This window comes from Rhincodon typus, chromosome 4 (assembly GCF_021869965.1).
Source record: "Rhincodon typus isolate 14 chromosome 4, sRhiTyp1.1, whole genome shotgun sequence".
NCBI lineage: Eukaryota > Metazoa > Chordata > Chondrichthyes > Orectolobiformes > Rhincodontidae > Rhincodon > Rhincodon typus.
Genome location: NC_063335.1, coordinates 11,782,919 through 11,804,521, shown reverse-complemented (window position 1 = coordinate 11,804,521; position 21,603 = coordinate 11,782,919). Strand labels below are relative to the sequence as shown.

The following is a 21,603-nucleotide window of genomic DNA, read 5'->3' as shown; positions in this document are numbered from 1 at the left end:
CCTGCAACTCATCCCTCACACCCCCTCCCCACAATAACAACCAAAACAGAATCCCCCTTGTCCTCACGTACCACCCCACCAACCTCCGGATCCAACGCATCATCCTCCGACACTTCCGCCATCTGCAATCCGACCCCACCACCAAAGACATTTTTCCCTCCCCACCCTTATCTGCTGTCTGGAGGGACCACACTCTTTGCGACTCCCTTGTCCGCTCCACACTCCCCTCCAGCCCCACCACACCTGGCACTTTTCCCTGCAACTGCAGGAAGTGCTACACCTGCCCCTACAACTCCCACCTCACCCCCATCCCAGGCACCAAGAAGACTTTCCACATCAAGCAGATGTTCACCTGCACATCTGCCAATGTGGTATACTGCATCTGCTGTTCCCGTTGTGGCTTCCTCTACATCGGGGAAACCAAGCGGAGGCTTGGGGACTGCTTTGCAGAACACCTACGCTCGGTTCGCACTAAACAACTGCACCTCCCAGTTGCGAACCATTTCAACTCCCCCTCCCATTCCGCAGACGACATGTCCATCCTGGGTCTCCTGCAGTGCCACAACGACACCACCCGAAGGTTGCAGGAACAGCAACTCCTATTCCGCTTGGGAAGCCTGCAGCCCAATGGTATCAATGTGGACTTCATAAGCTTCAAAATCTCCCCTCCCTCTACCGCATCCCAAAACCAGCCCAGCTCGTCCCCGCCTCCCTAACCTGTCCTTCCTCCCACCTATCCCCTCCTCCCACCCCAAGCCCCAACCCCATCTCCTACCTACTGACCTCATCCTGCCCCCTTGACCTGTCCGTCCTCCCTGGACTGACCTATCTCCTCCCTACCTCCCCACCTACACTCACCTTTACTGGCTCCATCCCCGCCTCTTTGACCTGTCTGTCTCCTCTCCACCTATCTTCTCCTCTATCCATCTTCTATCTGCCTCCCCCTCTCTCCCTATTTATTTCAGAACCTCCTTCCCCTCCCCCATTTCTGAAGAGGGGTCTAGGCCCAAAATGTCAGCCTTCCTGCTCCTCTGATGCTGCTTGGCCTGCTGTATTCATCCAGTTCTACACCTTGTTATCTCATTTAAAAACAGATCTGTTTTAGTGATGATGGTTGCAGGTTAAGTGCTTCCTAGCAGACTGAAAGAACTTCCCCACTGTTCTTTTGTAGTTCTATGGGATGTTTTACATCCACCTGAGAGGGCAGATGTGATCTCTCTTTAACATCTTGTTTTAAAGATGGCACCCCAAACAACGTAGTGCTATGTTGTTCACTATATTACCTGCTGAAGTCTTTGATGTAGGATTTGAACCTACAGCCTTCTGATTTGGCAAGAGTAGAATCAACTGGGTCTGAAGATTGGTCATTCTTTACTTTTTTAAAAAATATTCTGCCCAAATGATTGAAAGGAGGAAAGAAGTAGAGTATAAGAGAAACCAGTTAGAAATATAAAAGCTAATAGCAAGAGCTTCTACTGATACTTTTAAAAATTTAAAGTGAGTGTTCTTTCTATAGAAAGTGAGTCTGGGGAATTAAAAGCGGAAAATAAGGAGATGACAGATGAATTGAACGCTTATTTTGCTTAATCTTCATTATAAAATGTACAAGCAACATTCCAGAAATAGCTGTAAATCAGGAAAACCAGTCACTCAAGAAAATTAGAAATGTTCAGCTAATTGGCTAGTCAGATAGTTGATACGTTATTCTGAATTTTCTAAAAATCCCTGGGTATAGTGAAGGTTCCATTAGATTGGAAAATAGTGAATGTAACCTATGTTATGAGTAATTGTTTTCCACTGCGCAGACTTCCGAGATCCATGCTTAGCAGCTTCTGCAATTGGAAATCTGTGTCAGCATGTCACTTGTTAGGCACAGAATCTCTGAACAGCTGCACAACCTAGCGAGAAGGCTGAATCTAACCGCTTTATCCAAAAACCAAGGGGTGCAGAAAGCAAGAAACTACATGCTACTTAGCTTAACATAGGGAAGATGTTAGAAGCTACTCGTAAAGATATAATCGCAAGGCACATAGAAAATTCGAGGTAATCAAGCAGAGTCAACATGTGAAATGAAAATGATGTTTAACCAATTTAAGTTTCCAAGCAGTATGGTGTTGTGGCTAAACAGGAATTGATGGATTTGCTGTACTTAGAATTGCAGAAGGAGTTTTATATGATGTCTTTTCAAAGGTTATTATAGAAAGTAAAAACTGTTGATATACATGGGTCAATACATTGCATGCCTAGAAGGTTGACTAGCCAACAGAAAACAGTAGGCATAAGCGAGTCATTTTCTGGTTAGAAAGATGTAATGAAATGTGCCTTAGGCAAAATGCTGGGGCCTCGACTTTCTACAATTGATGTAAATGACTTGGATGAAGAGACTGATGATCTAGTTAAATTTACTGATAACAAGGACTTGAACAACGACCCTCTTTATTTGGAGATAGTAGGAACTGCAGATGCTGGAGAATCCGAGACAACAAGGTGCAGAGCTGGATGAACACAGCAGGCCAAGCAGCATCATAGGAGCAGAAAGGCTGACGTTTCGGGCCTAGACCCTTCATCAGAAATGGGGGAGGGGAAGGGGGTTCTGAAATAAATAGGGAGAGAGGGGGAGGCGGATAGAAGATGGATAGAGGAGAAGATAGGTGGAGAGGAAACAGACAGGTTGAAGAGGCGGGGATGGAGCCAGGAAAGGTGAGTGTAGGTGGGGAGTTAGGGAGGGGATAGGTCAGTCCAGGGAGGATGGACAGGTCAAGGGGGCGGGATGAGGTTAGTAGGTAGGAGATGGGGGTGCGGCTTGAGGTGGGAGGAGGGGATAGGTGGGAGGAAGAACAGGTTAGGGAGGCGGGGACGAGCTGGGCTGGTTTTGGGATGCGGTAGGGGGAGGGGAGATTTTGAAGCTTGTGAAATCCACATTGATACCATTGGGCTGCAGGGTTCCCAAGCGGAATATGAGTTGCTGTTCCTACAACCTTTGGGTGGCATTGTTGTGGCACTGCAGGAGGCCCAGGATGGACATGTTGTCTGAGGAATGGGAGGGGGAGTTGAAATGGTTCGTGACAGGGAGGTGCAGATGTTTAATGCGAACCGAGATGAGGTGTTCTGCAAAGCGGTCCCCGAGCCTCCGCTTGGTTTCCCCGATGTAGAGGAGGCCACACCGGGTACAGCGGATGCAGTATACCACATTAGCAGATGTTGTCTCAGACCCTCTTTATTTTTCTGTTTTGCTTTATGTTGACCTACCCCACAAATGAATTGAATTGGGGCAATCTGCCTGATGGCTGGTGTACACTCTGGTTCCTTTGACGAGCCACTATGGCACAGATCACATGAAAATTAAATTCAAAAGTGACCAAACTCCCAACTTGATGTAGTGCTTCAGAAATCTGAATAAATATTGCTGTATTAAATTGCTGTTATATGTTAAGATTTATTATTAAAATATAATTTAACTTCAAAGCATTGTCCAATGTTTTGACAATATTTTAAAATAGGTAAATAGCAACATTAAAAGGTACAGAAATGGAAGTTTTTAAGATGAAAAAATATTCCTGTGAATGAACAATGCGCAGCAATGGGAATTTGCTGGTAGATTGATGGTAGGCGCTGAAATACCTTGTTTTGTTACACTGGTTTAACAATAATAGCTCCATACTTGAGCCATAGAGTCATAGAACACAGAAATGGACCCTTCGGTCCAACCAGTCCATGCCGAACATAATTCCAAACTGAACTAGCCCCACCTGCCTGCTCCTAGCTCATATCCCTCCAGACCTTTCATCTTAATATAGTTATTGAAATGTCTTTTAAATGGTGCAATTGTACCCGCATCCACCACTTCATCGGGAAGTTCATTCCACACCCGAACCACCCTCTGGGGGGGAAAAAAAATGTCCTCCTTTTGTCTTTCTTAAATCTCTCTCGTCACCCTAAAAATGCACCCCCTAGTCTTGAAATCCCCCATCCTAGGGAAAAGGCAACTGCCATCAACTGTATCTATATATCTTTATTATTTTATAAACTTTTGTCAGGTCACCTCTCAATCTCCTATGCTCCAGTGTCAAAAGTCCCAGCCTATCCAGCCTTTCTTCAGACTCAAACCTTCCATACCTGGCAACATCCTGATGAATCTCTTCTGAACCCTCTCCAGCTTGATAATATCCTTCCTGTAACTGGGCGACCAGAACTGGACACCGTATTCCAGAAGAGGCCTCACCAATGTCCAGTAGAATCTCAACATGACTTCCCAACTCCTATACTCTGGACTGAGCAATGAAGGCAAGTGTGCCAAATGCCTTTTTAGCCACCATGACTATATGTGATGCAAACTTTTAAGAATTATGTACCTGAACCCCCAGGTCCCTCTATTCTACGACACTACCCAAGGCTCTACCATTAATTGTATAAGCCCTACCCTTGTTGTACCAAAATGCAATACCTCACATTTGTCCAAATTGAACTCCTTCTGCCATTTTTCAGTCCATTGACCCATTTGATCAAGATCCCTCTGTAATCTTAGAAAACCTTCTTCACTGTCTACAATACCACCAATTTTGGTATCATCCGCAAACTTACTAACTATGCCTTCTGTATTCTTATCCAAATCATTTATAGAAATGACAAACAAAAGATGACCCAGAACCGATCCCCGCCGGTCACAGGCCTCCAGTCTGAAAAGCAACCCTCTGCCATTATTTTCTGTCTCCTGCCGTTAAGCTAATTATGTATCCAATTGGCAAGCTCACTGTGAATCCCATGTGACCCAACTTTACTAATTAGTCTACCATGCGGAGCCTTGTCAGAGGCTTTACTGATATCCAAATAAACAACATCTATTACTCTGCCATCATCAACCTTTTTGGTAACTTTCTCAAAAAACTCAATAAAGTTTGTGAGACACGATTTTCTCTTGCACAAAACCATGCTGACTATCCCTAGTCAATTTTTTGCTTCTCTATGTCCATAAATCCTATCTTTTATAATCACCTCCAACAATTTACCCACAACTGAAGTCAGACTCACTGGTCTATGGTTCCCTGGTTTCTCCTTACGACTTTTCTTAAAGATACGACATTAGCCATCCTCCAGTCATCAGGCACCTCACCCGTATTTATAGATGATGCAAATATTTCTGCAAGGGGTCTGGTTATTTCTTTCCTTACTTCCCAGAATATTTTGGGATACATTAGATCAGGTCCCGGAGATTTGTCCACCTTTATATTCTCTAAGACCTCCCAAACATCCTCTTCTGTAATTTGAACTATGTTTAAAACATCCAAGTTTATTTCTGTGCACTCTCTAGACTCCATTTCTTTCTCCACAGTAAAACTGATGTGAAATATTCGTTTAGTATCTCTCCCATCTCCTTGATCTCTAAGAGGGCCTACCCTCTCTCTAGTTACCCTTTTGCTCTTAACGTATTTGTAGAAGCTCTTTGGATTATGCTTAAGCTTATCTGTCAATACTATCTCTCATCCCCTCTTTGCCTTCCTGATTTCTCTCTTAAGAATGCCCCTATACTTTTTATATTGCTTAAGAGATTCAATTGAATTAAGTTGCCTGTATCTAAAATGAGTTTCTCTTTTATTCTTGACTAGAATATCAATACCTTTATTCATCCATTGTTTCTTAATCATACCAGCCTTACCCTTCACTCTACAGGAACAAATGCCTCTGAACTCTTGTTGTCTCTCTTGAACGTCTCCCATCTTTTACCTGCAAACAGGCTACTCCAAATCAATTTTTGAAAGCTCTTGTCTCACACCATGAAAATTTGCCTTACATCAATTAAAAACTTTAAACTTTTTTATGGAAGGCTTATCCTTTTTCATACCCATTTTGAACCTAGTAGGATCATGATCCTTAGGCTCACTTTTACTTCAGTCACCTGCCCTGTCTTATTGCCCAAAAGAAGGTCTAAGTTTTGCTCCTTTTATCATTGGAGCATCCATATATTAATAAAGAAAGTTTTCTTGAATGCGTTTGACAAACTCTTCACCCTCCAAACCTTTAAAACTATGGTAGCCCCAGACAATGTTTGGAAAATTAAAATCCCCCATTATAACAAACTTTATTATGCTTACATATATCTGAGATATCCTTACGTGTTTGTTTCTCAATTTTTCTGTTACTACTTGTGGGGGGGTTTGGGGGGGAGGTGTGGGTGGTGGAAATGCTATTGTACAATCCCATCAAAGTGATCTTCCCTTTCCTCTCTCATTTGTAATTTCTTCCTGTACAATTCACTGGATGATTTTTCAGAAATATCTTTCCTTGTTACAACAGTGATGTATTACTGAATGAAAAATGTCAGCACCACCACCTCCCCGCACCAACCCCCCCCCCCCCCCCCCAACTCGCCTGTCTTGCCTCTCCTTCCTATAGCATCTGAAACCTGGAACATTGAGCTGCCAGTCTTGTCCATTGAGCAAAGGAGTTGGAAGATGTCATGTTGCGGGTTTCTGTAATAGCTATAATGTCCCAATCCCATGTTTTTAAACATGCCCTGAGTTCATCAGCCTCACCTGTAAGCCCCCTTGCGTTGAACTAAATTGCGTTCAGATCATCAGAGTTACTACATACTCTCACTCTGTCTCACCTTTCTTTTCTAATTGACATGCTGTCCTCCCATTCACAACCTTGCCCATCAATCCTTATTTCTCTGCCAAAGGGAAAACACAGATAAAATGAAATACTTCTTCCTGTTAGGTTGGTTGAGAAAAATATTTACCAGGATTAATCAGCTATTACTGCAGTGTTATTGAGAACAGACAGGATCTCCATTTAATGCATCATTTGGTGCTTTCTGAACTGCTTTGAGGCTGTACGTTAGAGCTCCTCCAGATGGCGCTGGATCATGCAACTCAAATAAGTAGTAATATTGCTTACTGTGAAGAAGCTACAGCGGCTACTTGGGAGTTGAGGTAGAAAAGTGATTTAATTAAAAGTATTATTATATGTCCACAGCAACTTATTCCTTATGTGGAAGATGATAGTACAAAACATGAAGATCGTAGCTTGTTAAATCAACTCCGCTTAGCAAATGAAGAGAGGCGGGAAATTGTAGAGGTAAATAAGGTACAGCAACATTTTTTTTCTTGACAATTTTATTACAATATATTTGTGCAAGTTTTGTTACTTTGCTGTTTTAAGCTATACTTTAATGTTCGTAATTTCATGAACAAGTGCAATGGAAAATGATATTTGAAGCTTTGTACTCATGATGAGCTGTAGAAAGCTTCTCCATTATGGACATCCAGTGTCTGCATTGTATAATTGTTGATTGAGAAATTGAGACCTGTAATATGTCTTAACACTGATCTTAGAAAAGTGACCTGCACTTTGTTAGTATTTACTGTGGAGAAAGACTTAGAAGTCAGGGAACTTAGAAATATTTTTTGTCTTAGAGTTCATATTATGGAAGAGGAAGTACTGGAGGTCTAAAAACACATTAAAGGTAGAATAATCCCTGGGACCGGATGCGATGTACCCTAGAACCTTGTGGGAAACTAGGGAAGAGATTGCTGGACTCCTTGCTGAGATATTTATATCATTGATAGCCATGGGTGAGGTGCCTGACGACTGCAGGTTGGCTAATGTGGTGCCATTATTTAAGAAAGGCTATAAGGAAAAGCCAGGGAACTATAAACTGATGAGCCTTATGTCAGTGGTGGGTAAGTCATTGAAGGGGATTCTGAGGGACAGGATTTACATACACTTGGAAAGGCAAGGACTGATTAGGGATAGTCAGCATGGCTTTGTGCATGGAAATTATGTCCCACTAATTCAATTGAGTGTTTTAGAAGAGGTGACAAAAGATTGAAGGCAGAATGATAAACATTGTATATATGAACTTCAGCAAAACGTTTGACAAGGTTCCACATGATACACTGGTTAGACCATGTAGGTTTCCAGGGGAGCTAGCCAATTGGATGTAAAATTAGCTTGAAGGTAGGAGACACGGTGGTGGTGGATAGTTGTTTTTGAGACTGGAGGCCTGTGGTGTGCCAGAAGGATCAGTGCTGGGCCCATTGCTTTTTGTCATTTATAGAAATGATTTGGATGAGAATGTAGGAGGCATGGTTAGTAAGTTTGCAAATGAGTGGCGTAGTGGACAGTGAAAATAATTATCCCAGAGTACAACAGGACCTTGATCTAATAGGCCAAGGAGTCGCAGATGGAGTTTAATTTAGATAAATGTGAGGTGTTGCATTTTGGTAAGGCAAACCAGGGCAGAACTTGTACAATTAATGGTAGAGTCCTGGGGAGTATTGTCGAATAAAGAGACCTTGGGGTGCATGTGCATAGCTCCTTGAAAGTAGAGTCGCAGGTAGACCGTGTAATGAAGAAGGTGCTTGTCTTCATTTGTCATAACATTGAGCATAGGAGTTGGGAGATGTCATGTTGCAGCTGAACAGGACATCAGTGAGGCCACTTTTAGAGTACTGTGTACAATTCTGGTCGCCCTTCTACAGGCAGGATATTGTTAAACTTGAGAGGGTGCAGAAAACAATTACAAAGATGTTGCTAGGACTGGTGGATTTGAGCTATTGGGAGAGACTGAACAGGCTGGGGCTGTTTTCCCTAGAGCTTTGGAGGCTGAGGGGTAACCTTATAGAGGTTTATAAACTCATGAGGGGCATGGATAGGGTAAATAGCCGAGTCTTTTTCCTTTGGAGTTTGGAGGGCGGGGTGGTGAGTCCAAAGCTAGAGGGCACAGGAACAAGCAACCAGTGGAAGTGGTGGATGTGAGTACAATTACAACATTTAAAAAGCACCTGGATGGGTATACGAATAGGAAGGGTCTAGAGGGATATAGGCAAAATGCCAACAAACGGGACTAGGTCAGATTGGGTTGTCTGGTCAGCATGGATGAGTTGGACCAAAGGATCTGTTTCCGTGCTGTGTGACTCTGTGCTGTGATATTTCTAGCTGTCCTGTAGTCTTTAACTGAGATTTTAGCTAGCAGGGGGGGAGAGAGAGAGAGAGAGATATTTCATTTTGCTCAGGCTGATTCCAGAAGTCAAAAGAAAGTGAATTCACCCCATGGTGCCAGATTGCTCCCTTTTCATTGTGCTGTTAAAGTTTATTACTGTGTTTAAAGTAGTCGGTAGGTCTAGAGAGGATTACCCTTTGTTCAAAGTACTCTGCCTTGTGGGAAAATAGGGTTGAGTTGTGTTTTCTGCTCACTGAGACTTTTTAAATTGGGTCTCTGTTCTTGCTGTTCCAGTGATACCTGTAATGTTGAGCACATTCATTCTTCACAGCTGAAGAACCAATATAAGTATCTTCTATAGATAATAAAATATTGCTAAAACAAATAAGCTTTCATTTTTTTGGTGGAGTACTCTGGTTTTAAAAATATTGTCTTTCAACACTTTAACAATGGAGGAGAAGCTCCAAATCTGATAAAAAGGCATAATAAATTTTTAACAGAGAAAAGACCATTCAGCATATCAAGCAGTTTCACCCAAAATCCTTATTTATTCTTTTTAAATTCACTCTTTCCTTCAGCTCCATCCACTGCCTTTACAGTTGCTCCTATTTTAGGGAGTAGTTAAGTTCTTTCATCTCCCTCCCTGAGGAAAAACACAAGTGTTTTAAAATATGTTAGTCAACCCCAAAGCTACCATCTGCTTGCCTGCTATCCTGTGAAGCTGTTGGGGTGAAAGGGGTCCTCTTTCTTAATCTCAACTGTGTATGTGGCATGTGAGTGTTGAACTTGTGAACTTTAGTCCCAAGCTCATTATCTAATTTATACAACTTGTTTGTTTTGACCTTATCTATATCTTTCTTTTAAAAGAAAGCAAACAGTGTTCTGTTTCTCGTCTGCCTTTCCTTCAGGAGAAGGTTTTCGTTGTGGCTTTCTTCATACTTTCAAGCCTTGAGGGAGTATGAGTCAATTCGTACACATCATCTGCATAAAATTGACACAATTTTTTTCTCCTCCAACAATTCATATCTCCATCATTGGTTATAACTAAGCTGATACCCCAGTAGGTAATTGAAATTTGTGGGTAATTGACAGTCACAAGTTTTGAACTCCTGCTTGGTCCACAATAATGAAGATGAATTATAATAATGCAAATGTAAGATCTCAATTTCATTACATAGATAATTTGTGGCTCACGTAACTCAAAAACAAAAATTAATGATACATACTCAAGTATGGATGCGGCATCAGTGCCTCATTTTAAAATTAAAAATAAATCTAGTTGAGCAAAACTTGAAGCTAATTTATTACATAAAAATGACCTTTGTTTAAAAAGTTGTTTAGTTTGGTCGGCAGCTACTAAAAAGTTTCAAATGTGAAGTTTAAACATCTGTTAATGTCACTGAGCGGTTGTAATCAATCATTCTTTGCTAATGGCATTCCTGGAATTGCAAAGCCTTGACCAAACATTTTCCAAAATGTTAACTTGGGCAGAAGCAGTCGTACATTTTTCTTTCTTAAATCCTGATCCATCAGTTTGCTGAAAACACTTGTAAACCTGCCTGTATAGCTTTGCTTTTAAATATTGCATATACTACAGATCCAAACCAACCATTAAGCACTAGAATTTTTCAATTGTGGAATTATTTGCCTTTTTGTTCCTTGTCATTGGAAAATGTTTGTGCCTGATCCAAAGCTTCAGTACTACATGTTGATTACTTGTGCTGTGTCTAAAATATAAAAGATTAGCCCATTTCTTTGAAAATTTAGAAGCTTTAAAATTTATAAACTCAGTGCTGAGATTTTCAAACCATATTTTGACTCATACGCTGAAACTTTACTACTAATAAGGATGAAACATTTTAGTAGCTGCTGCACCTTTAGGAAACTTACTAAATATTCCATAGAATGTCCAACTAGATAATTTCTTTTTAGAGTCAAACAGCGCAGAAACACACCCTTCGGCCCAACTCATCCATGCTGACCAGGTTTCCTGAACTAGTCCCATTTGCCTGCATTTGGCCCATATCCCTGTAAACTTTCCTATCCAAGTACCTGTCCAAATGTCTTTTAAATATTGTAATTGTACTTGCTTGTACCACCTCCACGGGCAGCTTGTTCCATTTCTGCACCACACCCTGTTTTGGAAAAAGTTGTCCCTTAGGTCCCTTTTAAATCTTTCCCCTCTTGCCTTAAACCTATGTCCTCCAGTTTTGGACTTCCCCCACCCCAGGGAAAAGACCTTGGCTATTCACCTTATCGATGCCCCTCATCTTTTTCTAAAGAGTTCACTGTCTCCTCTCTTGAAAGGAGTGACTTGTGTGATGAAAGGTTTTTGTAGGTACTTTCAAATTCCTTGTTCCTTTCCCATTCCTAGTGTGTGAGCCTAGATAACTGTACTAACCTATTAATGATCACGGGAAATATTCGGTGAGGGACCTGGGTTAAGAGCTTCCACTGCTGGACGCTGCATCAAGATGCCTCCGCCCAGCACCTTGCTGCCTTCCACCGGGGGAAGCTCCACCAAGAGACCCCCCACACTTGGGATCACGGGAAGCTTGATTTTTGCCCTCACATTTTTGACTTTCAAATGTAGAGCAGTAGCCCTAGCTAATTTCTTGATTTCTGTCTTTCCCCAACTAAGGGCTGTCAAGATCAGTTGAAACTTCTTTACTGCTAAACTCAAATGCAGTTCAGTTGAACTGTAATAATTGACCGTTTCACATGACAAAATGAAGTGAAGGTTGAAACATTTACAAAAATATTACTAATTGATTAGTGCCTGAGGACCTTCTCTAAAATAGACACCATACAGTCCACTAAGAAACCTCCCTGACTAGTCTAAGGCCAGCAGGATAGTATTAACTGAATTTAATATATTCCTTTATTTCACACTATTTTTGGAAGATAAAGGAAAAAGATTTTTGATTTGACAGCCCAAATCTCAGGCTAAAACATCATTTTAAATAGAGAGAATGGATGATATTTATACAGTTTTCCTTGAAATCTGTTGGATCCCAGGTATCCAATCAATTCAGATGTTAGCCCAGCCTCTCTCCTTACTGTAATAATTTAGCTTCAGACCACAAAAGGTGGATTTAAACAACATTGCAGTCAGAGAGTTTTGATGTTTAGCGATTTAAGGTACCTTGGCATTCCAGATCTTGGGATAGGGGGAAATGTGGCAGATAGGATTCAGAATTAGCTGACCCTTAGAAGACAAAGGCTGGTAGTGGATGGAAAATATTCAACATGGTGCTCGGTTACAAGTGGTGTACTACAAGGATCTGTTCTGGGTTCTCTTCTATTTGTGATTGTTGTAAATGATTTGGATGAAGGCGTGGAAGGGTGGATTAGCAAGTTCGCGGGTGATACGAAGGTGGGTTGCGTTGTAGATAATGCGGAGGGTTGTTCTAGGTTACAAAGGGACATTGATAGGATGCAGAGCTGGGCTGAGAAGTGGCAAATGGAGTGTAATACTGAAAAGTGTGAGGTGATTCATTTGGAAGGACAAACTTGAAAGCAGAATACAGAGTTAACGGAAAGATTCTTGGCAGTGTGGAGGAGCAGAGGGATCTTGGGGTTCATGTTCACAGTTCCCTGAGAGCTGCCACCCAGGTGGATAGAGTTGTTAAGAAGGCGTATGGTGTGTTAGCTTTCATTAATAGAAGGATTGAGTTCAAGAGCCGTGAAGTTATGCTCCAGCTATACAGAACCCTGGTTCGGCCGCATGTGGAGTATTGTGTCCAGTTCTGGTCGCCTCATTACAGGAAAGATGGGGAAGGGTTGGAAAAGGTGCAGAGGAGATTTACCAGGATGTTGCCTGGAATGGAGGGAAGGTCTTACGAGGAAAGGTTGAGAGAGCTAGGGCTTTTCTCTTTAGAACGACGAAGGATGAGAGATGACTTGATAGAGGTGTATAAAATGATCAGAGGTATCGAGAGAGTGGACAGCCAGAGACTTTTTCCTAGGGTGGAGGGAGCTATTACGAGGGGGCATAGTTTTAAAGTGAGTGGAGGTAGATATAGGGGAGTCATCAGAGGTAGGTTCTTTACTCAGAGAGTGGTCGGGGCGTGGAATGCATTGCCGGAGAGGCTAGTGGAGTCGGCCTCATTAGGGGCATTTAAGCAGCTACTAGATAGGCATATGGATGATAGTATAAGGTAGGGGTGGAGGTTAGATAGACCTTAGGATTAAGGTAAAAGTTCGGCACAACATCGTGGGCCGAAAGGCCTGTACTGTGTTGTACTGTTCTATGATAAGAATATTATACAGAGATCTGGAAGGTGTTTTATTGGTGTCTTTTGTTGTCGTCTGTAGCTTTTATGAGTGCCTTGCATAAGAAATGCATGAGACTGGAGCACTCCAGTAGTAAACAGCTTAAGTTGGAAAGAGGATCATCATGCTAGCATCACAATGGCCAAGAATGTTATTTTAAGATTCAAATCTACCTGAAGTATTTTTGGCTTCTATTTTGGGATTAAATATCAGAAAATAACAAATCTTTGTGACCTTTTGACCAATTTTGTTTCTTAAAAAAGTTCTGGATATGGACTTTAACATTTGTAAAACAATGGACATATTTAAAGGAATCCTACTTCAGCTAAATTTGGTGTCACAGGTTCTCAGCACACTCTTATGCTTATGTCACTGACTCTATTCCTGATTTATGTTCTGTTTATGATCTTCATTGTCTGTGTCAAAATGCTTGCTTTAATCAGGACAGTGAATTCCTGAACTTGCATGTGTAATGTATAGGAGGTACCAGGCCCAAAGTGTATCTCCCTCCAAGAAAGTAGATAAATCAGTGGACAGCTGTTCCCAGGGATTTTCCATGCCACACTGTAGTGGCTAGTTAAAGAAAACAATGGTGGAAGCCAGGATGCTTAATTTGGTAATTCAGAAAAACAAATGTGGACTGGGTAAATTAAAATGCTGTAAACATTTTACATAGTAAGTGGTAACTGAAGACAGCTAAACAAGTGACCAATATGTGCTAGAGGAGAGTGTAGACTTTGGGGACCCTGTAGAAGAGCTGAACTCTGCAGTGAAGTTGAAATCTTGTTTAACATGTACATTGCCACGTGCAGTTCCAGGCTGAAGTACCTGATTTAAATAGTATTTCATATTTAAATCTAAAATTTTGGCGAAAAGAAGTATCAAGAGCTTGTCGTCTAAGTTGATGATTTAACACGTTTTGCTCTGACCAAATTTAATCCATAATTCTCTGAAAAGTAGTTGGGGATGGAAAATCTGCTGGTATTTCATTTAGTTTTCTTCCCTTCTAGCCAGGAATGCTGAGGCAGTATAGTGACTGGTCAATGTCCTGGCTGAAAACAGTTAACACAATGTAAATGAAAGATTGATTTTGAGAACTTGGCATCTTTGGTGCACTGCATACATTAATGAGCCACTGAAAGAGCCCGAAGTGTATTTTCCTTTTTTTCCCGATAAACTTAATAGTAATTATGCTGTAGTTTCTCAATTCAGCTTTTTGAAACTGAGAATTGTGACACACGCATGTAGCTGTATGCAAATCGTCTGTGTCTAACCTCAATCTGATCATAGCTGATCACAGACATATACTAAGCATCATAATTTAATAAGTGAGGCACAATACGTATTTTTGTATCTGTTCATGCCCTTGCATTTTCTATTAATCTTTCATGGAATGTGAACTGGAAGATTTGATGTGTTTTGAATTCCATAAGGCATTCAACAAAGTCCTTCACAAATGTTAAGTCATAAGATAAGAGCCTATAGTGTTGGAGGTAATGTATTGGTGCGGATAGAGAATTGGCTAGCGGGAAGGAAACAGCGAATGCGGGTAAAGGGTGCTTTTTCAGACTGGTGACCTGTAATCAGTGGGGTTCCACAGGGACTAGTGCTGTGACTACAATATATAAATAACATGGAGGAAGGAAGCAAATGTACTGAAGCCTAATTTGCAAACAACTTTTAAAAATAAGTGGAAAGACAAGTTGGGAGAGGGATACAAACAGTTTAGAGAAATATAGATAGGTTAAGTAAGTAGGCTAAAAATTGAAAAATGGAGTATGACATGGGAAGATGTGAAATTGTTCATTTTGGAAGGGAGAACAAAAGGACAGTATTATTTAAATAGGGAAAAACTGCAGAAAGCTGCAACAGAAAGGGACTTGGAGGTACTTGTGCATGAAACCCCGAGAGCTAGCACACAAGTCAGCAGTATTCAGGAAGGCTAATGGAACATAGTTACGTAGCACTGAAAGTCTGAATACTTACATCTTGTGATGAAAGGTGTATTAGATACAAAGTATAACTTTTGCAGTTTGGATTTCAATATAGTTAGATTGGTGTTGGTTATTTCTGTGAAGTGTTTTGTTAAAATAAACAAGATTGGAGTTGACTTTGTGAATTGTGATTAAAGTGATTTTTGTCATAAAGCATGTGACTGCATACCCCCATGATATTAATGGAAAGAAGTCCATAACTGTTGTCTTTATGACATTCATTGGCTTTTTTTCAGTACAGAACCATCTAGGTTTAAGTCAGTTTTTATTCCCATTCAGGAGACATCAGGGTTGAGTTTAGAAGCAAGCTTTTTTCTTTCCGAGGAGTAATTCAGGGTAGTCCAAGGAACAAGCCGCCTGAATGGCACAGTTTAGTTGGTAACACTTTCAAATCAGAAGAAGTGAAAAATCTATGGGCTACTAAAACTGATTAAGTTTAGCCACTCGGATTTATGGAAAAACTCATGTCAACAGCTTTGAAAAGGACTCGGTGAATTGTCTGCGCAGTCCACGGCTAATAAACTGTCAGAAGGCAGTCAAGTATAAATTATCCTTGTAATTTTCTTTGGTCTTGAGTCTGTCTCGTGGATTGTGTTGGGAACCAGGTTAGATGTTTTAACTAAGTTCAAAATACTGTGGATAGTGGAAATCTGAAATAAAAGCAGAGAAACTCAGCAGGTCTTAGCAGCATTTATAAGATGGAGAAACAGTTAAATTTTCAAGTCTGATATGACTCTTCAGGACTGAAAGGGTTTGGGAAATAGTGGTTTTCATGCTGTTGACAGATGGGAAGGAGGACGAAATGGAACAAGTTGTGCCCAGAGCAAAGGGAGTGCTAATGGTAGTGAAGGAAAGATGGCGATATGCATCAGTGTAAATGAAGATGTGAAAAGGAGAAAATGGCTTTGCTCTGCTGAGAGTGACGTCAACAAGACACAAACATCACATAGCTGTTTGGCATTTGGGGAAGAGGAGAAATGTTAAGTCCTCAAGCTTTTCAGCCAATTGCAAATGTAAATAATCCACCCAGGACATCAAATTTAATATTTCATCAGATTTTCTTTCCCACCCTGTAAAGAAATAACTCGTAGAGCAGACTTCCAAAACTGCCAAAACCCTATGCTTCGCTCAAGTAATTACTTATGTGAGCCCAGATGGTAAGAATCAACAGGCAGCTCCATGTTCATAATTTAGTGATCACTAGCTGCCAGTTTAGTTGGAAGGATGCGGGCCTTTCTCTCACTAGCCCCCGTCCCCATGCCAGACCATGGCTGTTCTGTTGTGTTCCATTCTCTTGTCTTGCTTCAAGAGTTAAACCTTTCCACCACATCGTGAGCATGTTCAAAAAAACCCTCTTTGGCTAACATGAGTGAGTGCAGTATTATTTACATATGTTCTCCCTTTTACTTGGAAGTTCTCATCAGAAGAAGTGAGTATACCATCTAACCTGGAAAATCTCCTATGTATGTCTAATTTCTACTGATTTAACTAAACTCGACTAGCGTTACGTTAGGTAGAATGCAGTCAGCCTCAGAAATCCAAGGGAAATAAAAAAGACTTTGGGATGAGAACAGAATCAGGGTTGACGATGATGATCCCTCATATGACTAGTCTGCTACTGTTCATTGTCAGGATTTGCACTTGAATTATTGCTGCTTTTAAGAAGGTATCAAATTAGGAGAGAAATTAACCTTATGATGAAACTTCATTTTATTGTATAGAATATATTTGTTTTTGAAAAAAAAAAGCCCCATAATTGCTGTGGTCTCTATTCAGACAGTTGTGCTAGGGTTATGCCTGATGCCCTCCAGCAGCAATCGTGGTGAAATTTCCAGGATCAGTGGGAGGTTCTCCTAGCTTGAGGTAGGCACGCACCAAGCACCTGCTATACCAGCATCTGCCACTTCCTCTCCAAGGGTAGAGGGGCGAGATGATCAGTTATCAGATTATTTATTTTGCATTGATCATTTTGGTCATTTTCATTGTGAAGTCTAGTGTATCTTCAGCTCACATATGCAACAGCCACCACTAATGTCCAGCTTTCTTCCAGGTGTAGGTGCAGGTATTGCTGACTTAGCAAGTGATTACATGTATCATTTTGTTTGCCTTGTAATAGACAAGAGCTTCTGTGCCGCACTAAGTTCTAAAGCAATTCTTAGTATAATATAAACTGATATATAAATATGTTTATTATAAATTTGGATTTTTATATTTTTGAGTTGGTAAACATGGGTTTTCTGTCTAAAGTTGAAAATTAACTTGTAGCTATGATAATTTCTTTAAAACAATTTTTGCAACTTGGCACTAGAGTGAAGGAGTTTGTGTGCACCATTAATGTTTATTTTGTTTATCTTAGATTGTTTTGCACCCCTCCAAGGTAAATAATGTGGTCTCAAAGTTTGTTAGAGATTTCTGAAACTTTTTAGTGTAAGAGAAACCCCCATAACTTAGAGGAGAGTTTTGGTTTCAATTTTACTTTGAGTGGGGCAGTCCTGTGAAGTCCTTGGATAGGGATGATTGTACAGAACAGTGCTGCTGAGAAGGGAAAGCTGCAGTGAACTAGATTACCTTAGAGGGAAGGGTTGGCCTTAGTCCCAGACCAAAAGTGTTGGGATAAACCCTGATGAGGTCACTTAAAGCTAAATACATTTAAGCTCAGATGTATAATTTCTTCCTGGAGCTATTATCTACAGTTCCAGTATACAAGTTTAAGTCACAAGTGACTTAAAACTACCAATGTGTTAGATACAGGGAGTCTGATGTGTACATTGTATGGGTGGTGTTTTGAGTACTGTATCAGGCATGTGTTTTGGGTACTCTACAAAAATTATTTTTCACTTCAATTCATAAAGGAGTGTTTAGGGATTAATGGGATTATACCTTATTGTGTGTCTAGAAACCTTTGAATTTGTATCAATAAATACTTTGGTTTATTTTATTTTATCCTCACCTTGTTTGTTAATAAACTCATTTAAATCAGAATGTATAGCATTCCATACTTGTGTTTCAGTGAGAGATCACCTCATTAAAACCAATACAGTCAAACTTTGAAAGAAAAACATATTGCTGGAGAAACTCAGCAGGTCTAGCCGCACTTTTGGAGAGAAAGTGGAGCTAACATTTTAGATTCAGTGACCCTTATCCAGAACCTCAAATCAAATCAAATATGATCTATCAAGTCATGTTTCACTCTGGGATCTGAATTGTCCTGTAATAATGTCAGCTATTATCAGAATATTAGAAGTAGCAGGTACCTAACATGTTTGAAATTCTACTAGCCTCACAACTGGGGACATATGGAATTTCTGCAAAGCAGCTGAAACCAATTCAGTTCTTTCAAGTATTAGAAGATCCAACTTTTGGATTTATTAAAAAAATGTAACTACCCACGCTTGATCTTGATTCCATCAAAATCCTTTCAGCTATCCTGATATTTTTGCATAACCCTATTATTTACCTTATATCCTTTGGTAGTAGCTTGCCATGTAAATAGAGTAGGAGCCAGACTGAAGCGAACCCCAGGAGCAGGGTAAGTCCCTCATGGGAGAGATGGAGTGGGAGAAACCATTGAGGGAGAGCTGGAACCTACAGGAATGCCTGAAGAGTGGCAGGTAAAGGAGGAGGCCTCCCGCAATAGCATTAGCAATGCCAAGACGAGCCGGACACGGCTCCATCCCGTCTCGGGACAAACAAGGAACAGGTCCGGGGCTGACTTCCCTGGCCTGGACTTGCAGGCTAGGCCGAGTCTCCAGGTCTGCAGCTGGGCCTGGGCGCCTGAAGGTGGAGAAAGTTGGTCTCAGCCTGATGTGGCAGCCTTGTACCAGGCGTGGAGTTTGTCTTCGGTGCCCAGGTATTCCAGCAGCCTGCTATGACAGTCTTCTTTGGCAGAGGCTTCCTGCCCAGTATTCTAGTGGCCTGGCATAGTTGTCTCATCTTGAAATGGCATTCTTGTCCTGGCTGCATCTTCGGGGTATTCCATCGTTCCTTAATCGGCTTCCCCTGAGCCCAGAAGCAGTTAACTGAGATGAACTTAGTCTTAATTTTACTTTTTTTCTTACATTGATGTAGGCATAATGGTGGGTATACTTATAAAACTTTTCACTGTATTTTTCATATATACGTGCACATGGCAATAAGTTTCTATTCCAGTGTACAGGTGAAGCTGTGATGCTCAGAGAAAACTTCATGCATCATTTCACAGCTGTAGGCACTGGAATCTAGTGTATATGGCGGATAGTGTTTGATCATCCCAGAAATAGTGGGAAAGCAAGTGTGTGAGAGGCCGTTTGCAATTATGCCTTTTGGAGAATTGGTCTCATATTTTTAATGGGCATTTGAAAAGCTCCTGAAATAAACAGACCAAGCGTTGAAAGGTGTTGCAAATGCACACAGGCACAAACGCAGACAGAGATGTGCGTGTGCACACCACCCCCAAAGAAAAGTACCGATGGAGGTAAGTTGTACTAGGGGGAAAAAGCTGTTTTTGATCCAGTACACATAACACCAACAGTAAACATACATAGATTTGTAATTCGGTAAATAGAAAATATCCCAAGAGGACTATCGTGTTTCAAACTATTTCCCAGGGTGTGCTGCACAGTAAATGAGATTACTTGCCAGGCTTCATGTGGGAAATGAGGCTTTTCAGTGAAACAATGGGACAAAAGGTAAATTGAAAGACATGACCCGAGTTGTTGAAGGGTAATGTTTTCCTGAATGTTTTACTTTTTCTTCCTTCCTCACAGAGCCTCAAACTGAAAAACCAACAACTGAAGCAAATAATGGATCAACTGCGGAACCTGATATGGGACATTAATGCAATGTTAGCAATGAGAAATTAAGTCAAACTATTCTTTTAGTTTTTTTTGACTGAATGTATGCCAGTCATGGCGATAATCAGAGCCAGCACTTTCTAGCCAAGGTTGATGGCTGGTGTGCAGTTTTAAGTCCTTGTGCAAAAGAGTGTGTGCACAGAAGAACTTATCCAGAGCTGAAGGTCACTTTGTGATACAATATATTAATTTTAGAAACATATTAATGTATTTGTGTAGCAAATACTAGGCTTATCCATGTTAACACAGTATAGGGTAGAAGCCTTAAACCCACAGGGAATTCAGTATAATGCTAAAATGGGGAATTGTGACTAAATGTGGTTAGCTCTGACCCGTATTCCAATCCAACAAAGCTGACTGCTGGAGCCATGGGATTAGTGTGTTTTAACTTTTTAGTCTGAAACAGGTTTGTGTTTGCTTTAACTTTTGAGAATTCTCATTACATTTGTAGCTGAGCCTTTTGTTTGTTAGTGTCCTGAGCAGATTTTAAGATCTACAATGTCCACTGCGCTGCTGTCTTTGAAATTGGACATGCTCTACAACTTTTCAAACTTAAAATGAATTTAGAGAAATTTAAGCCTAATCCAAGTATAGATTTTCAATGCATTACCCTTGTAGTTCTGTAAAACACTGTTCTAAACCTTTGCATAGAAATTGGTTCATCAAACGATATTGTTCCAACTGGTTTCTTTTATGTAGAAATTCTAATCTTTTGAAAACTAATTGGAAAGTTAATGTTTTTGTCACAAAACTGCAAATCTTTATTTTGATAATTGTATGTTTACGCTTGATTTCTTTCAGGGTACTGTAAAAATATTTTGGGTAATTTAAGTTTTACAAAAGCAGAAGGTGTTTTTGACAATTATGATCAACAATTTCATGCATCCACAGTAGTTGAATTCTGGAAATTACTATACAGGGTATAAGGCAATAAGTCTAACGTACAGAGTTTAGATGCCATTGTGAACCACAAGAATAAATAGTTTTATTAGCTGAACCTGCAACTTACATTTTTGCCTTAAAATCGGTTGTATTTTGAAATGGAGATAATTGTGATTTTATCTAGGATTTTAGTTTTTAGGGAGGAGACAATATTGGCTGCTGATGCTGACTCTGATGCAGGAAGATGATCTGCTGAGAGAAGTAATGACTGGGACCAACACCTCATGTTTATTGATATACAGTTGCCATTTTATTAATGAGTAGTTCAATGTCCAGTATGTCAGAATTTGTTTTAAATATTAAACATTTGAATTCTGAAAGCTTTTAAAATTATTATTAGTTTGATAAAATGTGTTCTCTACAACAGTCTTATTAAATACAAAGTTTTTTTAATTTGTAGGTATCTTATCTTATGATGCAGTACTGAAAGAATATTTCCTTTTCCTGCAAACACTGAGTATCACTTTTCACAAACATATTGCTACATTGCTGCCTGTCTCTCTTTTATAAATCAACGAACAGAATATTTTAGGCACTCCTTAATTCAGTAGAGACTCAACATTTATGCATGACCCATTCTATTCTGCTGGTGCTGTCTCAGCACGTGATACAAAGTGCA

At 40.4% G+C, this 21,603-nt stretch overlaps 1 protein-coding gene across 5 annotated transcripts in view; it reads left to right on the top strand.

Moving 5' to 3' along the window:
• The window catches only part of med30 (mediator complex subunit 30), a 35,034-nt gene extending 13,717 nt beyond the window's left edge, over window positions 1–21,317 (top strand). For 2 of the 5 annotated variants that reach the window (XM_020513986.2, XM_020513987.2), the window contains exons 4-5: window positions 6,973–7,083; window positions 19,956–21,317. In XM_020513986.2, coding sequence (XP_020369575.1) covers window positions 6,973–7,083; window positions 19,956–20,051 — 207 coding nt within the window. In that variant the 3' untranslated portion in view covers window positions 20,052–21,317. Of the gene's footprint in view, window positions 1–6,972; window positions 7,084–16,986; window positions 17,074–19,955 lie in introns of those variants that run through there. The other 3 variants (XM_048595824.1, XM_020513988.2, XM_048595823.1) reach the window with 2 other exon arrangements.
• Window positions 21,318–21,603: the final 286 nt, after the last annotated feature.